Below are 22,515 nucleotides of genomic sequence, written 5' to 3'. Positions count from 1 at the left end.
TTGTTATGGATCAAGATGCTGATATAACTCCAGTTTAAGTCTATAACCAATCACGCCTCAAGCTACGGCAAAATGTAACAGAGGAACAGTAAAACTGATAACACAAAATTTTCTCCATCAAAATGACTTTGGCTTTCCCTTGCAGGCTCAGCACAGTTTCTTCTCTTCCATCATTTCTCAAATCTGAATAGAAGGGAAGGGCTTGATATCAACTCTGCTGCTGTTCTGTTTACTGTCACCCTGGCACTAACCACGAAAAGCACATCCACTGACAGCATAGTGTCAGTTCTGGCTGTATGCCTAGAGGAAAAAAACACGTAATAATACCAAACATTGATAAGGGCCCGCTTCCCATTCTCCTTTAGATATTATCTCTTAAACTTTGTCAGGACTGGTGTAAGGTAAGTAGTAGTAAAGAATTTAAAGTCATGCTATGGTAATACAGAAAACTGCACACGGAAACACTGAGCACTATAATGTCTACATTATTTAACTTGAGTCAAAGAGCATACCAGTAAAGCTGGGAGAATTTTTTCTGTCAAATAGTTTATTTACCCAAAAATGCAGTTTCAGGGAGACAGCAAATATTCATGAATTTAGCTAATAGTTTCAACGAAATATAAAATGATAGAATCAAAATAGTTGCTGAGATATTTTGTAAACAAAATATTTTGACTTTTTGTTTCCAAACATTTTGTTTAGAAATGTAGCTAGATTTACCCCTTTAAGGGTAACACACACCCAAAAACGCAACAAAAGAAAAAAAATATTTTGGGTACAAAAAAGTTTCATTCAATCTGAAACAAATCTTTTTTCCTCAGATTTTTTTCAGTTTGGCCACCAAAAGCACCACTGTTGGGAAAAATAGAGAATCTTAGAGGTACTGAGGCAGAAAAGGAGAGAGATCTTAAAGATTCAGTCGCAGTCTTCAGGGATGGGCTTTTGAAGGGTAGCATCACTCACTCCAAGCAGTAATTGGTGTTGAAAGGCACAATCAGTCTGATCAGTCTGGCAATTTGTTTATATCCATTCAGAAAGTATCTGCTGAGCCATTTGCATGAACTGCTACATAAATGTCAAAGGATAGTGGTGGGATGCTTATTTGGCATTTCATTCTAGCTATGTGAATTTTTCCTACTGTGAGCCCATGTAGCAAAGAAAATGAGGATAGTCATGATGATAAGGTGACAGTCACAGCCACAGCAACTAGTGCCACTTTGATACCTTCCGTCATTTCACACCCTACACAAGATAAAGAGCAATATTTAGAGGAACAAGCTTAGCGAAATAAAGTGCAATTCTAGAATTTTCCTCAAGCCTTTCTTAATTATAATGATCTAAATACGTCATATAAGCCAGCTTTGCAGAGTTCTTATCCATATTCATAAGGATTGTAATGATTCATTATGAACTCAAATGTTATCAAGTTCAGAGTGCTGAAATTCACAAGTTCAATTTCACGATGAATAATCTATATGCATAGGACTGAAATAAAAACACTAATGAGGATCTGTGTAGTATATTGTATTAAAACTTGAAGATCGGCATTGCCCTTTTTTTTCACATCTTTTTAATTTGCAACAGTGCTATTTATCTTGTGGAGGGCCTAAGTTCATAGATGATCCTCTAGATGATCCTCCTAGGACCAACCACTGGTTGTGGTTATTCCTCTGCTTTTCTTTCATGATCATCCTCAATCTCTTAGCTACCTAGATTCTGAGTCTAGGAGGAAAAAAGTCATGTAAGCAGTATTATTTTTTTACATTAAAAGCTTGATAGGAATCCAACTTCCAATTTATGCAACAGTTCATGCAAATTGCTTAAATGTAAATATAAACAATAGGCAGAGTAATGAAGCCTGCTTTGTACTAGGTCTCAGTTTGCCATTCACTGACTGACTGAAAAATTATTCTTTCTGTAATATCACTACGACTCCTTTCCCACAATCTTTGTAGTCATGACTGTGCCACTCTATTCTTGTCCATAGGAGTGAGATTTTTGACTCTACACTTTCCTCTTTTCTCACTATTATTTGATCAGGCCAAAGGCCATAGGTTTTATTAGTCCAGGATATGGCTTGTGCTATAGTAATAGGAAGGAAGTCTGGTTAACTCGTTGAAATGTCCAATATGTCATGATGATGGTAGGTGTGGTGTGAAAACCAAATAAATATTTTGAAATATAATTGAGTACAAACAAAAAAAGTTGTTTTTAATGGGAAGAAAAGTTGAAACTTTCTTTTTCTGTTTGATGGATGAAACAGAGGTCGACATTTGTTATGAACATATGCATGGGTTGTCAGAGATTTTCATACCCTAAAGTTACTGAGAACTACCATACATTAAAAATATCACTAAATTTAATGTTAATTGACTTTTCACATTAGTGGGTAACACTCAAAAATTCATTTCCAGCAAATATTTCTAGGTCTACAGTATCATAAATCATTCATCTAAAGCCAAAATAAAATAAAATAAAATAAAAATCAAGACTGCTCTAGAAAAACAACTTACTAATATAGCAACTTAAGCATGAACTTTCAGCTCACTGGAAAGTCATGTTCTCTATGCCCAAGAGGCATCCTGAATATAAAAAAACCCTATGTCTAAGCTGTGGACACTGGCAGACTGGTTGGTTCAAAAGACCTATAATGTGGAACCTTTCCTTGCTAGATATTTTGTTCAAATTTGGGGTTTTAACAAAGTCTTTACCTTTTGATAGTATGCAGCATATTATTAGATGTTGAGTCATAAAGCACTTATGTCAAAGGGATACACAGAAAGGAGCAATTCAGACCAAGACCATTGTGTTCCAGTTCAAGAGTGAGTAGAACTTCATGTGGACACAAGTAAGATTAAACATAAGGGCCTAGAATTTTAAAAATGAGTGCCTAAAATTAGGCTCTTAATTTTATTTAGGTGGCCAAATATCATAGAATCATAGAGTTGGAAGGGACCTCAGGAGGTCATCAAGTCCAATCCCCTGCTCAGAGCAGGACTAACCTCAGCTAAATAATCCCAGCGAGGGTTTTGTCAAGCCGCAGCTTAAAAACCTCTAAAGATGGAGATTCCACCACCTCCCTAGGTAACCCATTCCAGTGCTTCACCATCCTCCTAGTGAAAAACTTTTCCTAATGTCCAACCTAGACCTCCCCCACTGCAACTTGAGACCGTTGCTCCTTGTTCTGTCATCTGCCACTACTGAGAACAGCCTAGCTCCATCGTCCCTGGAACCCCCTTTCAGGTAGTTAAAGGCTGCTATCAAATCCCCCCTCATTCTTCTCTTCTGTAGACTGAACAAGCCTAGTTCCTTCAGCCTCTCCTCATAAGTCTTGTGCTCCAGCCTCCTAATCATTTTTGTTGCCCTCCGCTAGACTCTCTCTAACTTCTCCACATCCTTGTTGTAGTGGGGGGCCCCCAAAACTGGACACAATACTCCAAATGCAGCCTCACCAATGCCGAATAGAGGGAAATGATCACTTCCCGTGATCTGCTGGAAATGCTCCTACTAATGCAGCCCAATATGCCATTAGCCTTCTTGGCAACGAGGGCACACTGCTGACTCATATCCAGCTTCTTATCCACTGTTACCCCCAGGTCCTTTTCTGCAGAACTACTGCCTAGCTCGTCGGTCCCCAGTCTGTAGCTGTGCATGGGATTCTTCCGTCCTAAGTGCAGGACTCGGCACTTGTTGAACCTCAGATTTCTTTTGGCCCAATTCTCCAGTTTGTTTAGGTCCTTCTGAACCTATGAACCTATCTGATTTTCAAAAGTGCTGATAAGACAACAATTCTGCTGGGAGTTGCTGGGTGTGCAGCACTTTTGAAAATTAGAGCACTTAGGGCTAGTCTACACTTAAAACTTACAGCGGCACAGCTGTATCAGTACAGCTGTGCCACTGTAAGAGCACTTGTGTAGCCGGTGGGACAGCTCTTCCCGTCAACATAATAAAACCACTTAAACAAGTGGTAATAGCTATGTCATAGCACCGTCCACACAAACACTTATGCTGACAAAATTTATGTCACTCGGGGAATTTTTTCACATCCTTAAGCTAGTATAGACAAAGCCTTATTTAGGTCCCTAAATACAAGCTTTTGGATTCAAAGTTTAGGAAGCCAGGGACAGATTTTCAAAAGAGCTCTGCACCCTATACCTAAATGAAGTGGTCAGATTTCAAAAGTCATAAATACCCAGCAATTTCTATAGTTTTTGTAAATAAAGTAATAAACCATGTAAAAAACAAATCATCATCAATGCTGTTAGCCTTCAGTTTCTTTTCTGGTCTTTTTCCCTTTACATCCCTGCCATATACTGTTGTTTTCTCTCTCGAACTTTCATGGTAGGTCAAAGTAGGAAACCATAGGCTTGTAGAGATGGACACTTTTTTTTCAATCTCAGGGTGAAGAGACAGAGAATTTAGCAAAATAACCACTACCTACTTAGTGAGAGCAGGAAGTGCTGGCCTTGCACTTTGGTACATCTTCCTTATCTTGGAAAGCCATAATACTCAGACAGAATTGGGGTGAAAGCAGACCGCATATTAAATATGAGCTTTCAAAGAAAAATGGTAGAAAAAAATTCCAGTGAAATTGTGGGTTACATATTACATAATGTGGCTAAATAAATTAGAAGATGAAGAGTGATGGGGAAAACTCAGAAAGTTTGGTTTAGATATTCACCCAAAAGTTCAGATCCTTTTCCAATACTCCTAGGACTGTAAAACTGGGCTAGAAATTCTGTAAGAAAAGGTTCATTTTGTGATATTTCTGGAACTTCCTACTTCCTGAATTCCCAAAAGAACAGCTTCTCACGTGGCATCTCAGCATTTCCACCGATGAAAAAATGAAGAAAATTAAAAAAGAAAAGGAAAAGAAAAAAGAAGAAAAGAAAAACCTTTGAACCTCCAAAGTTTGGTTCGGCTTGGTTTTTATTTGAGCCAAACTCTACTGATAGTCCCCATTATACGCAGTGGGGAGATTATTGCATGCAATTATGGATACCTCATTCTGAGAAAATTCATAACATTAGAGGGAATACAGAGAATAGCAACAAAATGAATCCAGAAAAGATTAAAAAGGGAAAGCTTAAAAATAAATATGGATAGCTTGGCTAAAGGATGACAAAGTGGGACTTGATAATCACCTGCAAATATTGGAAAGGTTTAAATGTAATGAAGAGAGTGGAATCATTTAAGAGATATAAGTAGGAGGAGTAGGAAAAAATGAAGAAAAGGAAAACTGAGGCTAAATATTGGTATTAACAGTTTCCCCAATACTTTAGTTCAGACATGCCACTTCTAGATTGCTCAAAGATCAAAAGTGTTTCAGTACTCCTCTTGGACAGTTCTGCTGTCCTTACCCAACTATCTCTTTTTCCTCTCTCCCCCTACTCAACTGAAGCTCAGCAAATGGAGCCGTGAATCTAGATACATAATTATGGGGTTAAGTGTCTAAATTTAGACTTTTGCATAAAGTTGGATTTTTTCTGAACATCTGATGGGCAGCCAGTCTTTACAATAGAAAAATAATTATGAAAGTGACGTGTGTTATCAAGTGATTTCTTCTCAGCTTTAATGGGGTTTAACAGCCAGGATTTTCTTATAGGAAGAGTCGATGATAGGTTCTAGTACTTTTAAAGTCTAATTTTGACCAATAAAGAATATTTCATTTTTTTCTATATATGTGTAGCTGGTAAAGTGTTCTTTGGTTATTAGTACATTCTGAGATTGTCTCTCATAAGAATATATTGAAAAGCCACAGTATCTATCTGCGAGAGTGAAAGCTGATGCCTATTTAATTTTTTCTGCATCCTATAAAAATACTGAATTTACTTCACAAGATGTTGGTGAAACTTCAAGGAAACTTGCCTTTTGCATGCCTTTAACTGTAACTGAGAGTAACAGCTGGAATGGGTTGGCTGTATCAAAGTAGTAATACCAAAAAAAGGGTGAGGAGGTAATTTTGGCATAAATAAGGAAAAGAGAGCCCATAACTTAGTTTCAATATTTCAAACTGTTTTAAACATTTAAATCCTTGAAATTATAAATCTTCAGAGCTACTTGTTGCCATTCTGGGATCACAGGAATGATCCTGAGTTTTTACATGGCTCCTGCAGGGGTGGAGAATTCTTTAGAGGCAGCATGTTCCTTCTTGCATCTGGGTGGAGGTGTGGGAGATGACACATTGGAGTGCCCTTCTCTGGTCAATAGTTACTGTTTCAACAACAGGCTTAGCTAGAGATGTAGCCATGAAATTTGACCTACGGGGTGGCACAGAGAGGATCTTGGAAGCCCCTGGTTCCTCACCTCCACACAAAAGAGAAATAGTAATCTCTGGAGATGCCTCTTCTGCTACCTGATTTTCTGACTAACTTTCTTATGTCAGGAGAGAACATAAATGCTGATCCCCTTTCTAGCCTGAAATGGAATATGCTGGAGAATTCAGGAATCTGGTACTTTGAGATAGTCTATTCTGGAGTGTGATGGTGACATATTGATTCAATAGCTTTCATTTTATCAAATAGAACAATTTGAGAAATCATTTTAATCAGATCCAAATTCTTCGAGTCGACTGGTGAAATCCTAGCCCCATGGAAGTCATTGGGAGTTTTGCAATTAACTTTAACAGAGGTAGGATTTCACTCAATAAATCTCCTCTTTTACATTTTATTCCTGTTGCGTGTGGACTGTTGGGTCCCTGATTCTCCCTAAATTGAAATGGTTCTTACACTTTAAACTGGAGCTGGAAATATCTCTTCCTCCATCCTAAGGGGTGTCTTAAGCCTATCCTCCCCAGATTCAGCTCCCTTTCCTCCTCCACCAAAGGAACTTGCAGAATGTTAGGCACTCCCAATAGGGCTGACTTATCACAATATAATGTATGCCACAGCAGTTACCAAATGTGTTTTTATATCATACTCCAACTCCATTGTTTAAAGCAAACATACTAAATCCTTTTTTGTAAATATCATATACAGAGAATTTCTGGCAAGCAGGTTTAACATGGGAAACGTTAACACATCACACTTTTAACAATCAAGTTCCCCTTAAAAGTTAAACCTGCTTTGAACCTTTGCTATCAATAACATTAGAATTCGACAGAGACTGCTTCATGTGAAGCACATTATGCCTTGCCCCAGAAAACTCTGTGTCAAAAGCAATCATGTTTGTTCTCTAATGGCAGTGGCAACTATTATACCTATTGAAAAAAACCCAGGGCAACTTTCTATTTGCTTGGTGTCTTAAATGCCCACAATCGAATCATTTATGTTTGGTATTAAAGTGTAACAAGGCATGTGGGCATGCTGGATGTCCACCTATATCAGATGTGGTGCACAGAATCCCTCAGTGTAGTCAAGGGCAGCTCGTTAGCTGTACACTTGGTGGAGAATAGGGGACGTTATTACATATAATTTTCATGAATAATTGCATTTAAAATATTTTTAGTGATTCTTAGCAACTAGGCTATGCTGCTGTGACAAATACACTCATGATGGCTGTATATATACTTTACACTCAGTATTGACTAATTGTGTTTAATTTTGCTTTGCTGTCTTATTTCTCCAAGTCATTTTACAGTTTAAGAGTATTCATGGATTTTATGTATGCTTAGATAGTTGATTTTGGGTGAAGTAGGAGATTTCTTTTTAATAGCTGATAAACATTTGCAATTGAGGACTCTGAAAAACACACCTGTTATTACTTTGGTCCACAGGAAGGCAGCAAGGTGGTAATTTGATGCTGGCCCATACGAGCAGCAAAACTGACACCTCTTGCATCAGTTCAGCTGGTTGGCACTTGAGATGCAGTGTTTGTATGGATGGGAATAAAGCGATGACTCTAACCACTCTTTGTCCTTCCTTATCCATCACTCCGTCAGATCTGGACCTAAGGTCCGAGCAGTCTGTGCAAAACTGTAAGAGAGTTCTTAAGACCTCACAGGCTTGTTTGTGTAGTCAAACTCATCATCTAGCCCTTCAAAAATTAATGATTTGTGTTTATGTAAAATAAATTGCTGGGAAACAGCAATGTAAGAAAAGAAACATATCTACAGCGTTCCTGTTTAAGCTCTGCTCCTGAAACACTTGTGCACTTAAGTAACTTTATGCATGTGAATAGTACCATTAGATTTCAGTCTTTGTGAGGTTAAGACTATACTGTCTTTTGTGTCTACACAGGTCTTCGCACAGCGAGGCCTGATCCTGATTAGGACAACTAGATACTACTGTAACGTAAGTGTTAAATAATAATAGCTTTTTGTAATTTAACTCATTGTTACTCATTCTACATCAGCATGGCATAACGGTGGCATTTTATTCAGGCTCAGTGACCTGAAGAAAAGCGCTGTAGAGCTCAAAGGCTTGTCTCCGTCACCAATAGACGTTGGTCTAATAAAAAATATTACCTCACCCACCTTGTCATGCAATACAGTACACAAACTTCAAAAAGGGAATTAATATGGTTTATTAGTGTTAAGATACAGAAAGTCACAAGTAGCTAAGTATTCCAGGAGTTTACTATTTTTATTTTCAAATTTTAACTAAATAACAGAGGGGGGAAGGGGGGATTGGGAGGAAGAGGGGAGAGAAAAGTCCAAAAGAGAACAGGAGTAAAACACAAACTTCTAACTAGTATAATTTCACCAATGTGGTCTTCTAGTTAGCTAATAAGCTCAAACTGATAATTGCATACTGAAAAGCAAAGAAAATGAAGTACATGCTAAAAAGAATGAAAGACACATACTCAACTGTAAATCAAAGCAGAACGTAAACCAAATTCACAAGACAATGTTCTGGCTCAGTGCCTTCTTCACCATTCTGAACATGCAAGCTGAAAGGTTTGTTGACAGAATTGCTTTATTTGTGTGCTTGTGTACTTCTTTACACAACGCTACCAGTCGTGACCTGCAACAACTTTGCTATTCCAGTAAAGGCCTCTGCTGAGCCACAGACAAGGATCCCCTAAGGACTAGGCTGAGACCACCATACTCATTTTCACTTATAACCAAATCCAGATCCAAACATAGACTTTCAAAGGGGGCAGGCTAGTGGAAGCCAAGTATATTTCATGCTTCAAGGGGAGGTAAAGTTACTCTGCTCTAAAAGTGATTACGTAGGGTAATTCCCAAAGAAATCTGACAATAATAAAGACTCAGATCATGTTGAATTATATCACTTGGCAGGGGGACTGGAGAAGTTAATCCAGAATCGCAAACACAACTCAAGGTGCACATTTGGATGTATGGACAACTTTGGGATTTCTTACATAAAGAATCATGCACAGGGATCTTACGAGACTCATAAAGAATCTCATCAATTGGAAAAGAGTGTGTAAATTCTACGAATGGGATGAAAGTTTTTTTAAAAAGCATTCAAAAGGACAAAGCTGTGCAGACAGTCCATCTGCAATGTAACCACATAAAAGACCCATGGGCAAATCCAAACCCATTAGTAGAAGTGCTTGAGGAATCTGCCAAGGAGCCAGATGCTGCCTCTTGAAGAATATCTTCCGCAGGTTGTCATCTGGATTCCTGACTGCCATCCAAAGTGGAGGACAATGAAGAATGGTGATCTTATTAAGTAGTGTATAAAGAGTGCCCAAGTATACCATGCATTAATGCAAGGTAATATAACAGTTTACTGCCTACTTTCTAAGAAAACTAAAAAATATTAATAAAATTGAACCCAGAAATTAAAAGTCTATTTAAATATACATATTCATGAAACAAGAAGACACAGATGTTAAAATAATAATTCAAAACGGTTGCGTCTGATTTCAATATTCCTGAATGGTTTTTCTTTAGACTGAAGATGTATTGGGATCACTCTGCTTTTTTCTTTTGTTATTTGTAGCCCATTGATTCCATTTTCTGATGTCTGATCAGGATACAGCAAGGTGGTAAACAGGAGGTTTTTTAAAATGTTGGGATATTAAAAGTTAGTTTAGTTCCTAGAGTAGATTGGCAGATATGGTAGCTGAAATGTGTGACTAGAATGTGAAATATCAACCAGAAACCTGCACACAGAAAAATAAGAACCAGCAAAGAATGTTTTTCTTAACTGGAAATCCAAACCAAACTTTGAAGAAAGATCCAAATTCAAGTATGTTCTTTCGTGTAAATATACATAAAAGGACTAACGCCTGTTTAATACACAAATTCCACTAAGAATCCACTTATTGGACTTGGAGTAGAAAGTAATTGGAACCGCATACATTTATTATTTAAAGTTGTCTATGGCACAAGTATATTTTGGATTATCCAAGAAGGTCAGAGAAGCTGGCATGGAGTATGAATTACTTCTCCTATGCTTTGCTGTAATGTGATGCCACAAGGGCAAAAAATAGACTGTGAGAGAAGGGAGAAAAGCAAGAAAGAGAACTCCTTGTCACTGTGATTACATTTGCTTGGTTTCATGAACCAACATTGCCATTTCTTGGCTCAAACTGCAGTTCAGTTTTATGATAAAAAACTGCTGAAACTCTTACAACCTTAGGAATAAATATGATTACTTAAAATACAATTTTAGGATTTATTCCTCTGCTAAAAAGATAGTACCTAACCTATCCTAACAACTTTTCAAGACCTTCCCAACACTTTAATTAGAAGTATGGTATTTTAATAAACTCTTAATAAGGTGTATTCTGTTTTTCAGACTTTTAAATTAAAGTAGGCCAGGTGAAATGAAAAGAGTTATGAATAATCAAATCTACAGCTTTGGTATGATTTGATTTAAAAAAAGTAGGGAAGGTGGCAGACATAAATAACGATCAATCAGAAAGTAAATCCTCATCCTCTAATGGTCAGTAAACAGCTCTCCACTTCCCTGTTCTTCAGAATGGCACCACAACCACAGATCCATTTTCTTTCTTTAAGCAGAACTCAATAACAAGACTACTGTTTCAACTACACAAACTGTTGCTGTAGTTGTCCAAGTTACGTTATGCCACTTTGCACAGGAGGCGTCTACAAGGCAATCTCTCTATTAAGATTTAACCCACATTATGAGAATCTCTGAACTACACTGTTCTGTTTCTGTTCCTAAATTGTTCTTCTTGGAAAACTTAAAAAGCAAAACCAGAAAACTGAATAGGACCCTCTGTTGCAGACTGTACATTTTCTGACAGAACAGTTCATTAAGTAAAAGAAAAGTTGTAATTATAAACGTAGCAGTGGTGCTGCACAGCACAACAGAGAAGGTTTTCTTGCTTCCTTTTTGGGAGAGCCAAGCAGACCAAACAACAGAACATGTAAATAACACAAGAGTTAAGGGCTGAAAGACAAGGACAGGAAGTAAGATAAAGGTGAGGCTGCAGAAAAACTGACGCACCTAAGCCCTTTATAACATTTTATTTTTTAATTGAATGCAGGGGATTTCACACATTATTTACTAAAACGTTTTACCCACAGATCTTCCTCCTAAAGAGGAGCATGTGAATGTAGTGCAGGATTCAAGGACATGTAATGGATTAATAGGCCTTTCACCTCTGGGTCATGACTAAGCACATGTCTACAGTTGGAGCTGGGGAATGTGATTCTCAGCTCACGGAGCTATACTTGCAGTTTGCTCTGATCAGGCTTGCATGCTAAAAACAGAGCGTAGCCACAGCGGCGCAAGTGGAGGGAGGTGTTAACCAGCTTGAATACGCACTTGTGGTCTTGGACAGATATAACTCAGGGCTGCTAGACCCTCCCTTCCCCTGCCATAGCCAGCCCTACACACATGTGCACACACTATTTTTAGCACACTCGCTCAGAGATCGCATAGGTATGTTTCCTCTAGCTGGGAATTACACTCCCATCTTGAAGTGTAGACATACCCTCATTCAAATTGGACATGGTGACAGTAACATTGTAATGGGTGTTTGGAGAACATTTTGAAGTGTATGTGTGTATTATATGTACTTTATTTATTTATGTTATTAAAGAGTACAATATGGCAAAATACTGAGCACTATGGCCCTGCTGCAGCATAGCATTTAAGTATCTGCTTAACTTAAACCACATGAGTAGCCCCATTGTACATAAATATCTAAGTAAGTCTGAAGAACTTTCAGGGTTTAAAAAAAAAAAAAAAACTTGTCATATTTCATCCTTTTTTTTTTTTTTTTTTTTGTGCATGTGTTTCTTACAAAATCTTACCAGGCTTGATCCAAAGTCCACTCAATAGGAATCTTTCCATTCACATTAAGGACATTTGAATCATGCCCACAAGTTATTAAAGGTGCAGAGATAGAGATTTTTGTGCATAATTTTAATAAAAATCATGTTTTCTTTTGCAACAAACATCAAATGTATAAGGCTGCACCACAAACATTGCAATTAAGGACACTCATTTCATGAATCTGTGAACACAAGCCATTCAAACTTCTCTCCATGATTCATCCATCCCCCTTTGTTTGTATTCTAAATAGGTTGTAATAGTTTATGTAATTATCCCATATATATTTATAGAACTTTTTTTGGGCCTGATCCAAAGCCAGTTTAAAGCAATGGAAAGACACCAACTGACTGCAGTGGGCTTTGCATCAGAACAATAGTAAGACAAACTCCACAGTTAACTTGTTAGTATGTCAGAAGACAGCCGATAGGTAGCACACAAATTGGTTCTTTATAAATTTCTTATATAAAGTAAGATATTGACATTTTCATGGAGATGGCCTTATTTTAGAAGTTGTAACAAAAAATTTTAGGGTTTTTTTTTTTTTTTTTTTGGCAATACAGTTGTCACAGATGTTATGGTTTGCTGAACTACGCATATTTGCATAACCCTCTCACTAATTACATTATTTTGATGGACTCACACTTCATAAATATGATAGACTAAATACTTAACACTGACCTTGCAATAAATAATAAACAGAAATCAATTACAAATTAAAATCTATAAATTCCACAATGTACTCATTTAACTGAAACCTTATTCCATAATACACTAATTTAAAATTGGAAAATGGTTATACTTTTGTGTGAGCTGTTCTCTTGACTGAGAAATCTGGTTCCAGTTCTGCCAACACTTATTGATGGGTGTAGCATTTACAATTGTGTGTATTCCCATTTAAGTAAACACTACATTGTGAAGTATTTGCAGAGTCAGGCCCTATTGCTGATTGAAAACATTAGTTCCTACTTTTCACAACCACTTACATCAGCCTTTCAGTTTCAACTTACTTAATTCTATTACCAACTTTTCATACAAAACATCTGTGCTGGTGTATCTGTTGCTTATACATTTCTTTAAAAAAAAAAAAAAAAACCCATGATATACCAACTTTGACTGTTGCTAAACTATTTTCCTGGCAACTAAATATTTTTATAGTGCATTTATTCCCTCTTGGAATTAAATAGTTTTGGAGAAAAAAGGAGACACTAATCTAAAAATAAAACCAACCCTTTCACTACCACTGCTTGCAATGAATCAGCTCCCAAAGAGTTATAATATCAGGAGTTTTTTCATGGATACCTTGGAGAAGGGAGGAGTGCAAGCCCCTGACTGAAGGTACTGCAAAAGGATAAGGGATACCTGCATTATCAGCACACATGGGGCCAGACACCAAAGCCAAGGGTCAGAGCCAGAGTCTGAAGTCAGGAATTGGAGCTGAGGATCACAGCCAAGTTACCTGGAGTGAGGCAAGGCAGGAGCAGGGCTGGAACAAGGCAAGAGCAGAACTAGAGCAACACTGGGAACAAGCAGCCAAAGGAATTTTCACAGCTGTGGGCAAATGCTTTAAGCAGCCAGGGAACTGCTACTGCTGCTGGGCTTAAGAGCAAGCCTGCTACCTTCCTCAGCCAATCAGGTGGGCATTCCATCGGGCGCACTAGCTGATGCAGCCCAGTTGTGCTCAGTAGGCTGTCAGGGCCTTACTCCTGAGAGGAAGTGGGGCAATGAATAGTGCATTGGGAAACAAAGGGAGGGACTATGCCTCAAGGAACTTCCTTGAGTTTTCAGTGGATGGTGCAGCTCCGCACCATCGTTTACTCAGGACAGTGTCTGAGGCCAAGTCTACACTACAAAACTGTGCAAGTGTATCTGTGTCAGGTAGAAGTGTGAAAAAACACACCCCTTATAAAAGGAGTCCTCCTGAAATTTAAAGTATGAGTATGCACATAGTAACTCCAAACCGGTATTATGTTATCTGTTACAGCTGTGATTTCCAAAGGCTGGGAACATCATCAATACCTGTATTTCTGGAGACTGACATTGGCACTCTAATAACTCTCCACCCCATGCTTGGTGGTCAAGTTCTTCATCTTGTAAATAAAACTTATGGGCTACCTGCTTTGTGTTCAATTGCAAGAGACACTGGGCTGCTCTAAGCCCCTATGTCATGCAAACTGGCAAGCTCAGGGATTTGGTGTGCACCAAAATGCAGTTCTGGGTTAAGGCTGTTTCAGTAAACTTAAGTCAGCCTGTTATGCCTATCTAGCAGAGTAAATCGTCCATTTGAAAGTGATGTCTAATATCATACAATAATTCTATCAAATCATAATTCCATGGTTAGCATAGTGCTTTCCGCTATGGTAACCCTATGCTTGTTTGCTTTGGACATTTAGGGCCAGATTTCCCAAAAGGTCTCAGTATCTTAAAGCTCCTATTTAGTGACCAGATTTTCAAAAGAGCTCAGCAACAAACAGCATCCATTGTTCTCATTCACTGGTCTCAGAAGGAGCTGCTGCTATTTTTATGCAGATACAAATACTTACAGGTAATAGGCTCATACTGTATTAATACATCTCATAACATCATTAATACAGTTCACTCTGTATTGATAACACTTGCTCCAAGCTATAGACACAATATGCTTAGGTCTAAAAGGAGGATCCTAAACGGTGCAGCTCTTACTACTAGTCAATACTACAACCAAACCGATTAGCTAATTAACAAAGCAGTGTTAATTACTGGCTTTGGAGAAAACTGTGCATACCATACCTAGAGAACAACAAGAGCTGGCAGGAAATTGAGGCAAGTAACAAAATAAACAGGTGTATATTTCTCTTATGGCAGATACTCAAGAAACTTGGGCAAAGAACTAGAAAAAGTAATTTAGATTTTCTAAACTCTCCTCTTTAGAGTGTGTGTGTGCGCGCGCGCGCGTGGGGCGGGGGGGAATGGTGCAGCCTACGCACAGAAACTATTACTGTGATAGCAAATAGAAGCTCTTATTTTGGGGAAGTATTGCAAATCTATGTTTGTGATATAAAAAATCCTAGATTCTATTCAGAACATCATGAGTGGTTTGGCTGGCAGTTGTGTTTCTTCATACACCTAGTTTCCCTAGATATTGGTGGCTGTTTTTGTTGGACATGTATACCTGAAGTAACCACATGCTCAGAGATAAGCTGTGTCTAACTGGGAGAGTATGTAATGTAATTGCTAGCATGCCTGTGATCAGGGCTGGATTTGCACCTTACGCGCCCCTACGTACAGCATTTTCAGTCCCTCCCACCCCCCTCCTACAACTGACCTTTGTGTTTTCCACGCGGGGAAGGGGGAGGCAACGAGGGGCTGGCTGGGCCAGAGTTCCAGCACTTGTGTGTGGCCCCCAAATTGGGAGGGCCCCATCGGCCCGCGTGGTAATCTGCCGTTTTTTTGATGCCCCTGGAATGCCGGCGCCCCAGGCACGTGCCTACTGTGCCTAACTGGAAATCCAGCCCTACCTGTGAGTGTGTTGCATTGTAGTGTCTTGTGGAAGTTTTCATTGGGGTTTTCTTATGAGCAATTTCTTTATTTCCTTCTTTTACTTTTTTAATAAAAAAATTGGAAAAAGATAAATGGGGAGAAAGTATATATCATTAGGCAATTGATCCATCAGTTTATAACTAAAGATATGCATAAAAATTATTGCTTTTATTTTGCGAACCATAGTGCCTCCTTGCACCTTGCCAGCACAAAGATCCATGCTTCTGTGAGTAATAGAAGCCATGTTTTGGGGGATTTTTTTTAAACCACATGTATGTATTTTTAGAAGTAATTTAAGGTCAGCTAACCTCTATCCACAGGCACAAAATGATTTCCCAAAATCTTCAAGTGTTCTTTTTGTTCATAGATGCCATTCTCATACATTACATATTTTCCCTCTGGGTCTAAAAAGTGTATGGCCTCCATTCTTCCCTGGAGTGGGATTTACCTCATGCAAAGGAGAAGAAACTCCCTGACATTCAGCTCCCTGAATTTTCTGCTCATTCTTCTGTCAGTGGGCTTTGATTTGCCCCTCCTTCATCAGAGAGGAAAAAGGAGTTCTGTTCCCTTTTCCAGTGGATTACAAGGGATCAGCTGGTGGCACAAGTCCAAATGACACAGGTCAGCTCTTGCAGAAGTCATGCTTCTGGGGGCTCCAGCACTACAGGTTCTCTCTAGAACCCCAGTAATTGGAGATTAACAACACAGGTGGGGAGGAAAGGAGCATCTATGGAGTGGGGGAGGAGAATTCAGAGGAGGCCACACTGACTGGGGCTAGAACACTACAAAGTCTTTCTTGAGGAGCTTCCCTGGGCTAGGCAGAAGGGACCATGCTACAGAGATTAAACTCTCTCTGTTATGAGCACGGGTGTGAACACAGAGGACAGTATGGGGCTCTGCCTTTTTTATATTTATCTATCTACCAGTTTTCAGAATCTGAGATAGGAAATGAGTGAAATATTCGACTATTGTTCATTCAGTAACTATGTTTCTGACTGTGAGGTTTGGTTTTGGAAGAGGGAGGGAATAATTAGATCTAGCAGACATCCAATTTGGTTCAAAAAAGTCATAACTTTGAAAATTATTAATATTAGCTAATGTTTGTAAAACATTGAAGACAAAAAGTGCTGCAATGTGTAAGTAATACACAAATATTATATGTAAGATTAGATTTGTTCCGCGATATACAGTATCAACAAAATGTGGCTCAAGCTGCTTCTACAAATTCCCTCTGGGAAAAATGAAGGCAAGTATCTCATGCATAGCACAGTACCTCAGCATTTTCTTAAATGACATTAAATTCAACATGGGGAAAAAGTAATCAGCACTTCTCAGTATCACACCTTTAGTAATCTGAGTAATCTGAGCATATGAGAAAATGCAGTCAATGTACATTGTGCAGATGCATATTATATACACTGCACCTATGAACTACATCTACCAAATTAAAGACTGATGAATCTGATCATGTGTTCATGTTATCTGAAGTTTAGAACAGCGCACTGGGAGACAGTACTACTATGTGCTGTTTCTAGCCCTGCCACTGATTGGTAGCATGACTTTTGTCAAGTCATACCTTCTCTCTCTCTCTCTCTCAATTTAACAACAGGGGCTCCACATTTAAATGATAGGAATTTATAATGTTGGGAAGCTATCAAACCTTCTAATAAAGTATTTAATTTTTAAAACAAAAGGACAGAATTTCATAATACTGCTATCACCAGATACCACAGCGATGGGAGCAACATAAATACTTAGATAGAGATAAAGGAAATCACTTTCAAAATAGTATATAAGAGATTTAGCCAATCAATTCCCAGGAAATTCTCACAGAATTTGCATGTATAAACAAATTCTCATGTCCTACTTGAAAATACATGGGTCAAAATTTGTGCGTGATTGAGATATTAAAGATTAATGCACATTTTCTTGAGCATTTATATGCTCAGAGAAAATCATTCCATCTGTCATACGTGCAAACCTTATAACTGTAGTGCCCTGCGCATGTGTGTCATTAAACATCTGTCAAGTTGACAACCATTTTGTATAATGAGAAATGACTGTTGCTGATGTGTGAGCTTTATCACACATATGGCAGGATACTTCTGTAAGGCATTCTTTGCCCTGACATATTGCATAGGTTAGTAGATTTCCTTTGCCCACATTTACCAGTCCCATCTATATCTTGAAAGTTTCTTACTAAAAGAGGAACCAATGCCAAGCAAGACAAAGAATTTGCTGATACACACGTCACTCCAAGAATTCTCCTGACAAAGTTCCCACACCCAATTTAATTACTTCCCTACTGTAAAAACACTATCCATCTGCATTTATTGTAATAGTTTCAAATCCAAAACCAACACACTATAAAGCTAGCTAAATAAATGAATGATATTGGCCTTAAGTCCCAAGCCAGGAGCCATTCTGTAAGGCAATGTGTCTCCAGCATTCATTTTTATGCTGATGTTTCATTTTATGTGCAATGTTTTCACTTAAGATTTATTTTGAGAAGAATTACCTTGCTCCAGGCTTTAAAACTTTGCGGGCTATAGCGGTGCCCTCTAGCGCCACTCTAGTCAAAGGTCTGTCAGTGATTCCATTCTAAGATCACAGTTGCATCGTATGTCAAACTCTGGCATAAAAACTTGCTTCTAGCTATATACACAGCACATCGAACTCTCAGGCCAGGAGCGTTTCCTTTTATTTAAACTGTATCTGGTTTAAAATATATTTCCTTAAATAAAAGGGACAAAAAAAAATTTTTTACTCAAAATTTTCCTTTTTTTGGATAAATGAAATCTTACCAGATTTACAGATTTGATCGTTCACAATGTGAGTAATTTTTCCGCTTGGAAAAAAAAAAAACTCTATAGATTTATTTTATATAGTATAACAAATCATTGTAACTATCATTTAACGGAAAGGTCATAATGGTGTAAGAATTATGAAAGCATACTAGGGTCATGAAGTGCTCTTAGATTTGTTACCATATAAGGCCCTGATCCAGCAAAGCCGTTGAGCATGTGTGTAACTTTAAACATGTGAAGAGTCCCACTGGGAACTGCTTGTGCTTAAAGTTATGCCCATGTTTTCAGGTGCTTTGCTGAATCAGGACCCTTATGCTATTGAAAGTACTTGTAAAGCGCTGTGAAGTTTTTAAAACTGTAACTTAATTGTTAATCAAAACTACCAGTTGCAAGGGAGATGAAACATATATTAGATTATTATTAAATAAGGATCAAAGGTCCAAACCAGTTCCCATTGAAGTCAATAGCAAAATTTCCATAGACTTCAATGGAAACAAGATCAGGCCTCATATTCTGTGCTCAGTTATGTGTGCAACTCCTACTGAACCCAATGGAAGCTGTGCATGTGAAACTGAATAATGTGAAAAGCAAATCAAATAAATTCTTAATACTCTTCAGCACTATTCACAACTATTCTGTTGTCTGTAGGTATTACTGGGTCCCAACCAGTCAGAGATAATGCATACATTAAAACTGCGATACCCAATATGCAGAGTTAAGTTTCAGTAATTTTTAATTTCTTAGCTTTTTTGTGTTTCAATCAGACTGTTAACATTGCTTTAGGATAATTTTGCGTTTTTCTTTTCATTATTAGACTTTCGTTATCTCTGTGAAATTGAAGCATCTTTCTTGTAAACAGAAATATGACAATGAGAGCCTACAAACTGATTCACACCACAAATCTTAGACAAAACAATGCCCTGTGACTTAAGAATTTAATAATCACCAAGAATGTACATACCGGATGACACATTTGCAGTAATTCCTACTTCACTTGTCCAAAATATAGACAGGGGATATGACCTCATTTAAGTTAAATTAATTTACTTCTCTGCTTACACATAAAATTAAGAAACACTGCATTTAAAAACATTCTTTTTGAAGAATGTATGGTATTTTCCCAACATACGAACAGTAGCACATTTTGCACAAGTAAAAAAAAAATATTGGTAAAAGAATCTTTACCCAAATAAAAACTGATCTGCTGACACTGAAAGTAAATGGTAATACTAAATGAATGGCAACAATCATGAGTGCACAAAGGGATGATAAAAGAAAAAAAAAATGATCTAGAGACTTTTACAACAATATTTATTGTTTTAAATGGGATTATCTTCTAAAAACTGAAGGTGACAAATCACTATTAACGTACTGTCAAAACTCTACCCACCCCCAATCCATCCCCAATCTTAATTCATATAAGTAATTGCAAAAAACAATACACCTCTGGGATGAAATACACTTAAAAGTAACCTAGCCAGACTCATTAACTCTTTGCAATACTAATCTCTCATGCGTTCTGCTATGTAGCTTCAATATTACTTCATATCACCATATTCTATTCATTAAGTATTTACTTTAGTTACTTTACCTGGAATTCTGAGGCTCTGAAACATCTGATTCGGTGCACGTTTTCTTTACCTGCAAAAGCAAAATGATTACCAGTTACTCTAATATGAAAACACAACTTCCTCACTCACAGTTCACGCACTTACACCGCATAAAGTGGATACAGCTCTGCTCACCATGGTATCTATAAAATACTTCCCGCATTTTACAGCAGCAGTATGCAGTACTAAACAGTGTGTTTCATTATTATCCCATGAACAGCTGCCAACTGCACTTCCCTAGACTCCATTAGTATGTAAAATGTTCAGCTAAAATAGCTTGGGAGTAGTCTAACTAGGAACAAAGAAACCAAAGAACCAGGTTCCCCACTTAGAAACTAGAAAGCCATACTGTTCTCAGTTCAGTAAAGAAATGTTTTCCCAATTGATACTGCTTCTGTTTCCTGCTAAAGCTCACAATAATAAACACCAGATTCTAGGGCAAAGTGCAGTGTTAGCTAAATAATTCATACATTAATTTTCATTTTCTGAATCCGGTAACTATATGCTTAATGTATTTTCATAATGTGTCAATGAAGTTTACATATCACGTACATATTTTTCACACATAATCCGCAACATGCAATTATATATATTGTATTTTAGCCTTCAGATTACTCTTTCTGATATACTGCTGTTAGCCAACGAAAGAAGAAAAAAAACCATCTCCAACTAAAAATATAAACTACTCTTTTTCAAGCTATGTATGCTGTTGGGGTCTTCTGGAGTAGTGCAATTTGCACCTTTTGGTAATTTAAATTTCAGGCACTTTCAGCAAGACAGACATTTTGCTGAAAAATGTTTGAATGTGAAATCTAATGACTTGGGTGAGATATCAAAATTCCTTCTAATAAGACCATCTAAGCCCATCCACAGACATGTGATTTACTTAATATCACTTATACTTACTGCCACACTCCCCTTGTTACCAATAAATGTTCAAATACTGAGCATTTACAATTAAAGTACTTTGATCAAAGGGTTCTTCTAATCTTCCTTTTGTTACACTGTCTTAAAAAGAATGTCTGTGACAGTTAGGCTGGGATTTTCAAAAATACTCAACACTACCAAATGTTTCCCATCAAAGTCAATGGCAAAACTCCTATTGACTTCAACGCTGAGCACTTTTAAAAACTCCATCTTTCAAGACTTTGAATGGATACCATGTAACACTACTCAAAGACGTGCAAGTACAAAAAAGATTCTAGAGACAGCCATTTTTACCTTGTTTGATTTCTGGCTCTTAAAGAATAATCATGCTACATACAAGTAATTTATATAAAGTACTGTTCAGTAGCAATAATGGAAATTTTCTTTTGGTGCTAATTTTAACAGCACATTTACCATAACAGATGCTAGCTACAAATAAACATAAAACCAAAATAAAACGATCTGATTCAATGCCTGTTTTGTTTTATTTTTGCCATAAATCTCACTCCGGCAAACATGAATTAGGCACCTTGCTAATTCTCAGGGTGTGGATTTTTTAAAATTGCAGAAAGAACAATAGGCTTTGTAATTAGGTTATGCAGTGAAGATCTGCAATAAAAGTAATGGTGCAGCTTAAAAAGTGAAACGAGTTCTTGCAAAGTAAAATGAGATCACTAGGGCTTTGGACACATTCAGATAAAGATACCACTGCAGAGAGTTGCTGTCCACTATACTTTGCTGTTTATTAAAAAAACATTAGATAAGCAATGTGATCAAGGTAAGTTTGAAACACGAGTGCACAACCAAGTAACAAGTACTGTACGTAATGCACAAAATTGGCATTAAGATGTTAGCAGCAGAAGTCCACTATGTACGTGTACAAATATAGTACATTAAAAATCCAAACTACAGTAGAATTTTTCAGAAGACAAATTCAAAATAGTTAAAGGAAACTGAAATGTCACTAACTTTTTCTCTTGATAAAACAACTGTTGTTTCATAAACAGAGTGTCTCTCTGTACAGGTATAAAATTAACTTGGTAGGAAAAGACTGCCTCCATTTTGCATATGAAATGAATACATATTTCAAAATATTAATTTACACAGTTTAGTAATTTATTGATAAGGAACTCCCGATTAAACTACTTACACTGCCATTCTTACACTTGTACACACTTGCAGGCCATATGTTGGTATCTCCTTATCATTTGTATTAACTATCAACTATACAATACCTTTCCATTACTGAGTCTTTAGACTGGTTATTTATCAATGGATCAACAGAACTAGCAAAAGCAATATCATGGCCTGTGATGGCAGAACTACTATCTGCACAGGACTGACGGATAAATAGATTATACTCTAGACCTATCTGAATGCAGTGCTGTGGACACATACAATAAGCACACATTACAGAATAACTCAATGCATTAAAATATTGTGTGATTCTTTTGCAGTGTACGTTAAAAACCACAAAACACTATTTTACCATAA

At 37.4% G+C, this 22,515-nt stretch overlaps 1 protein-coding gene across 7 annotated transcripts in view; it reads right to left on the bottom strand.

Moving 5' to 3' along the window:
* The window catches only part of EYA4 (EYA transcriptional coactivator and phosphatase 4), a 184,523-nt gene that overhangs the window by 77,229 nt on the left and 84,779 nt on the right, over positions 1-22,515 (bottom strand). For all 7 annotated transcript variants that reach the window (XM_067542251.1, XM_067542250.1, XM_067542252.1 and 4 more), the window contains one exon: positions 20,076-20,125. In XM_067542251.1, the coding sequence (XP_067398352.1) occupies positions 20,076-20,125 (50 nt within the window). The remainder of the gene's footprint in view (positions 1-20,075; positions 20,126-22,515) is intronic.

This window comes from Emydura macquarii, unplaced genomic scaffold (assembly GCF_026122565.2).
Source record: "Emydura macquarii macquarii isolate MOO-44397 ecotype Brisbane River unplaced genomic scaffold, CSIRO-AGI_Emac_v2 contig_705, whole genome shotgun sequence".
In the NCBI taxonomy this organism is placed as follows: domain Eukaryota; kingdom Metazoa; phylum Chordata; order Testudines; family Chelidae; genus Emydura; species Emydura macquarii.
This window is presented reverse-complemented; position numbering and strand designations above follow the sequence as displayed.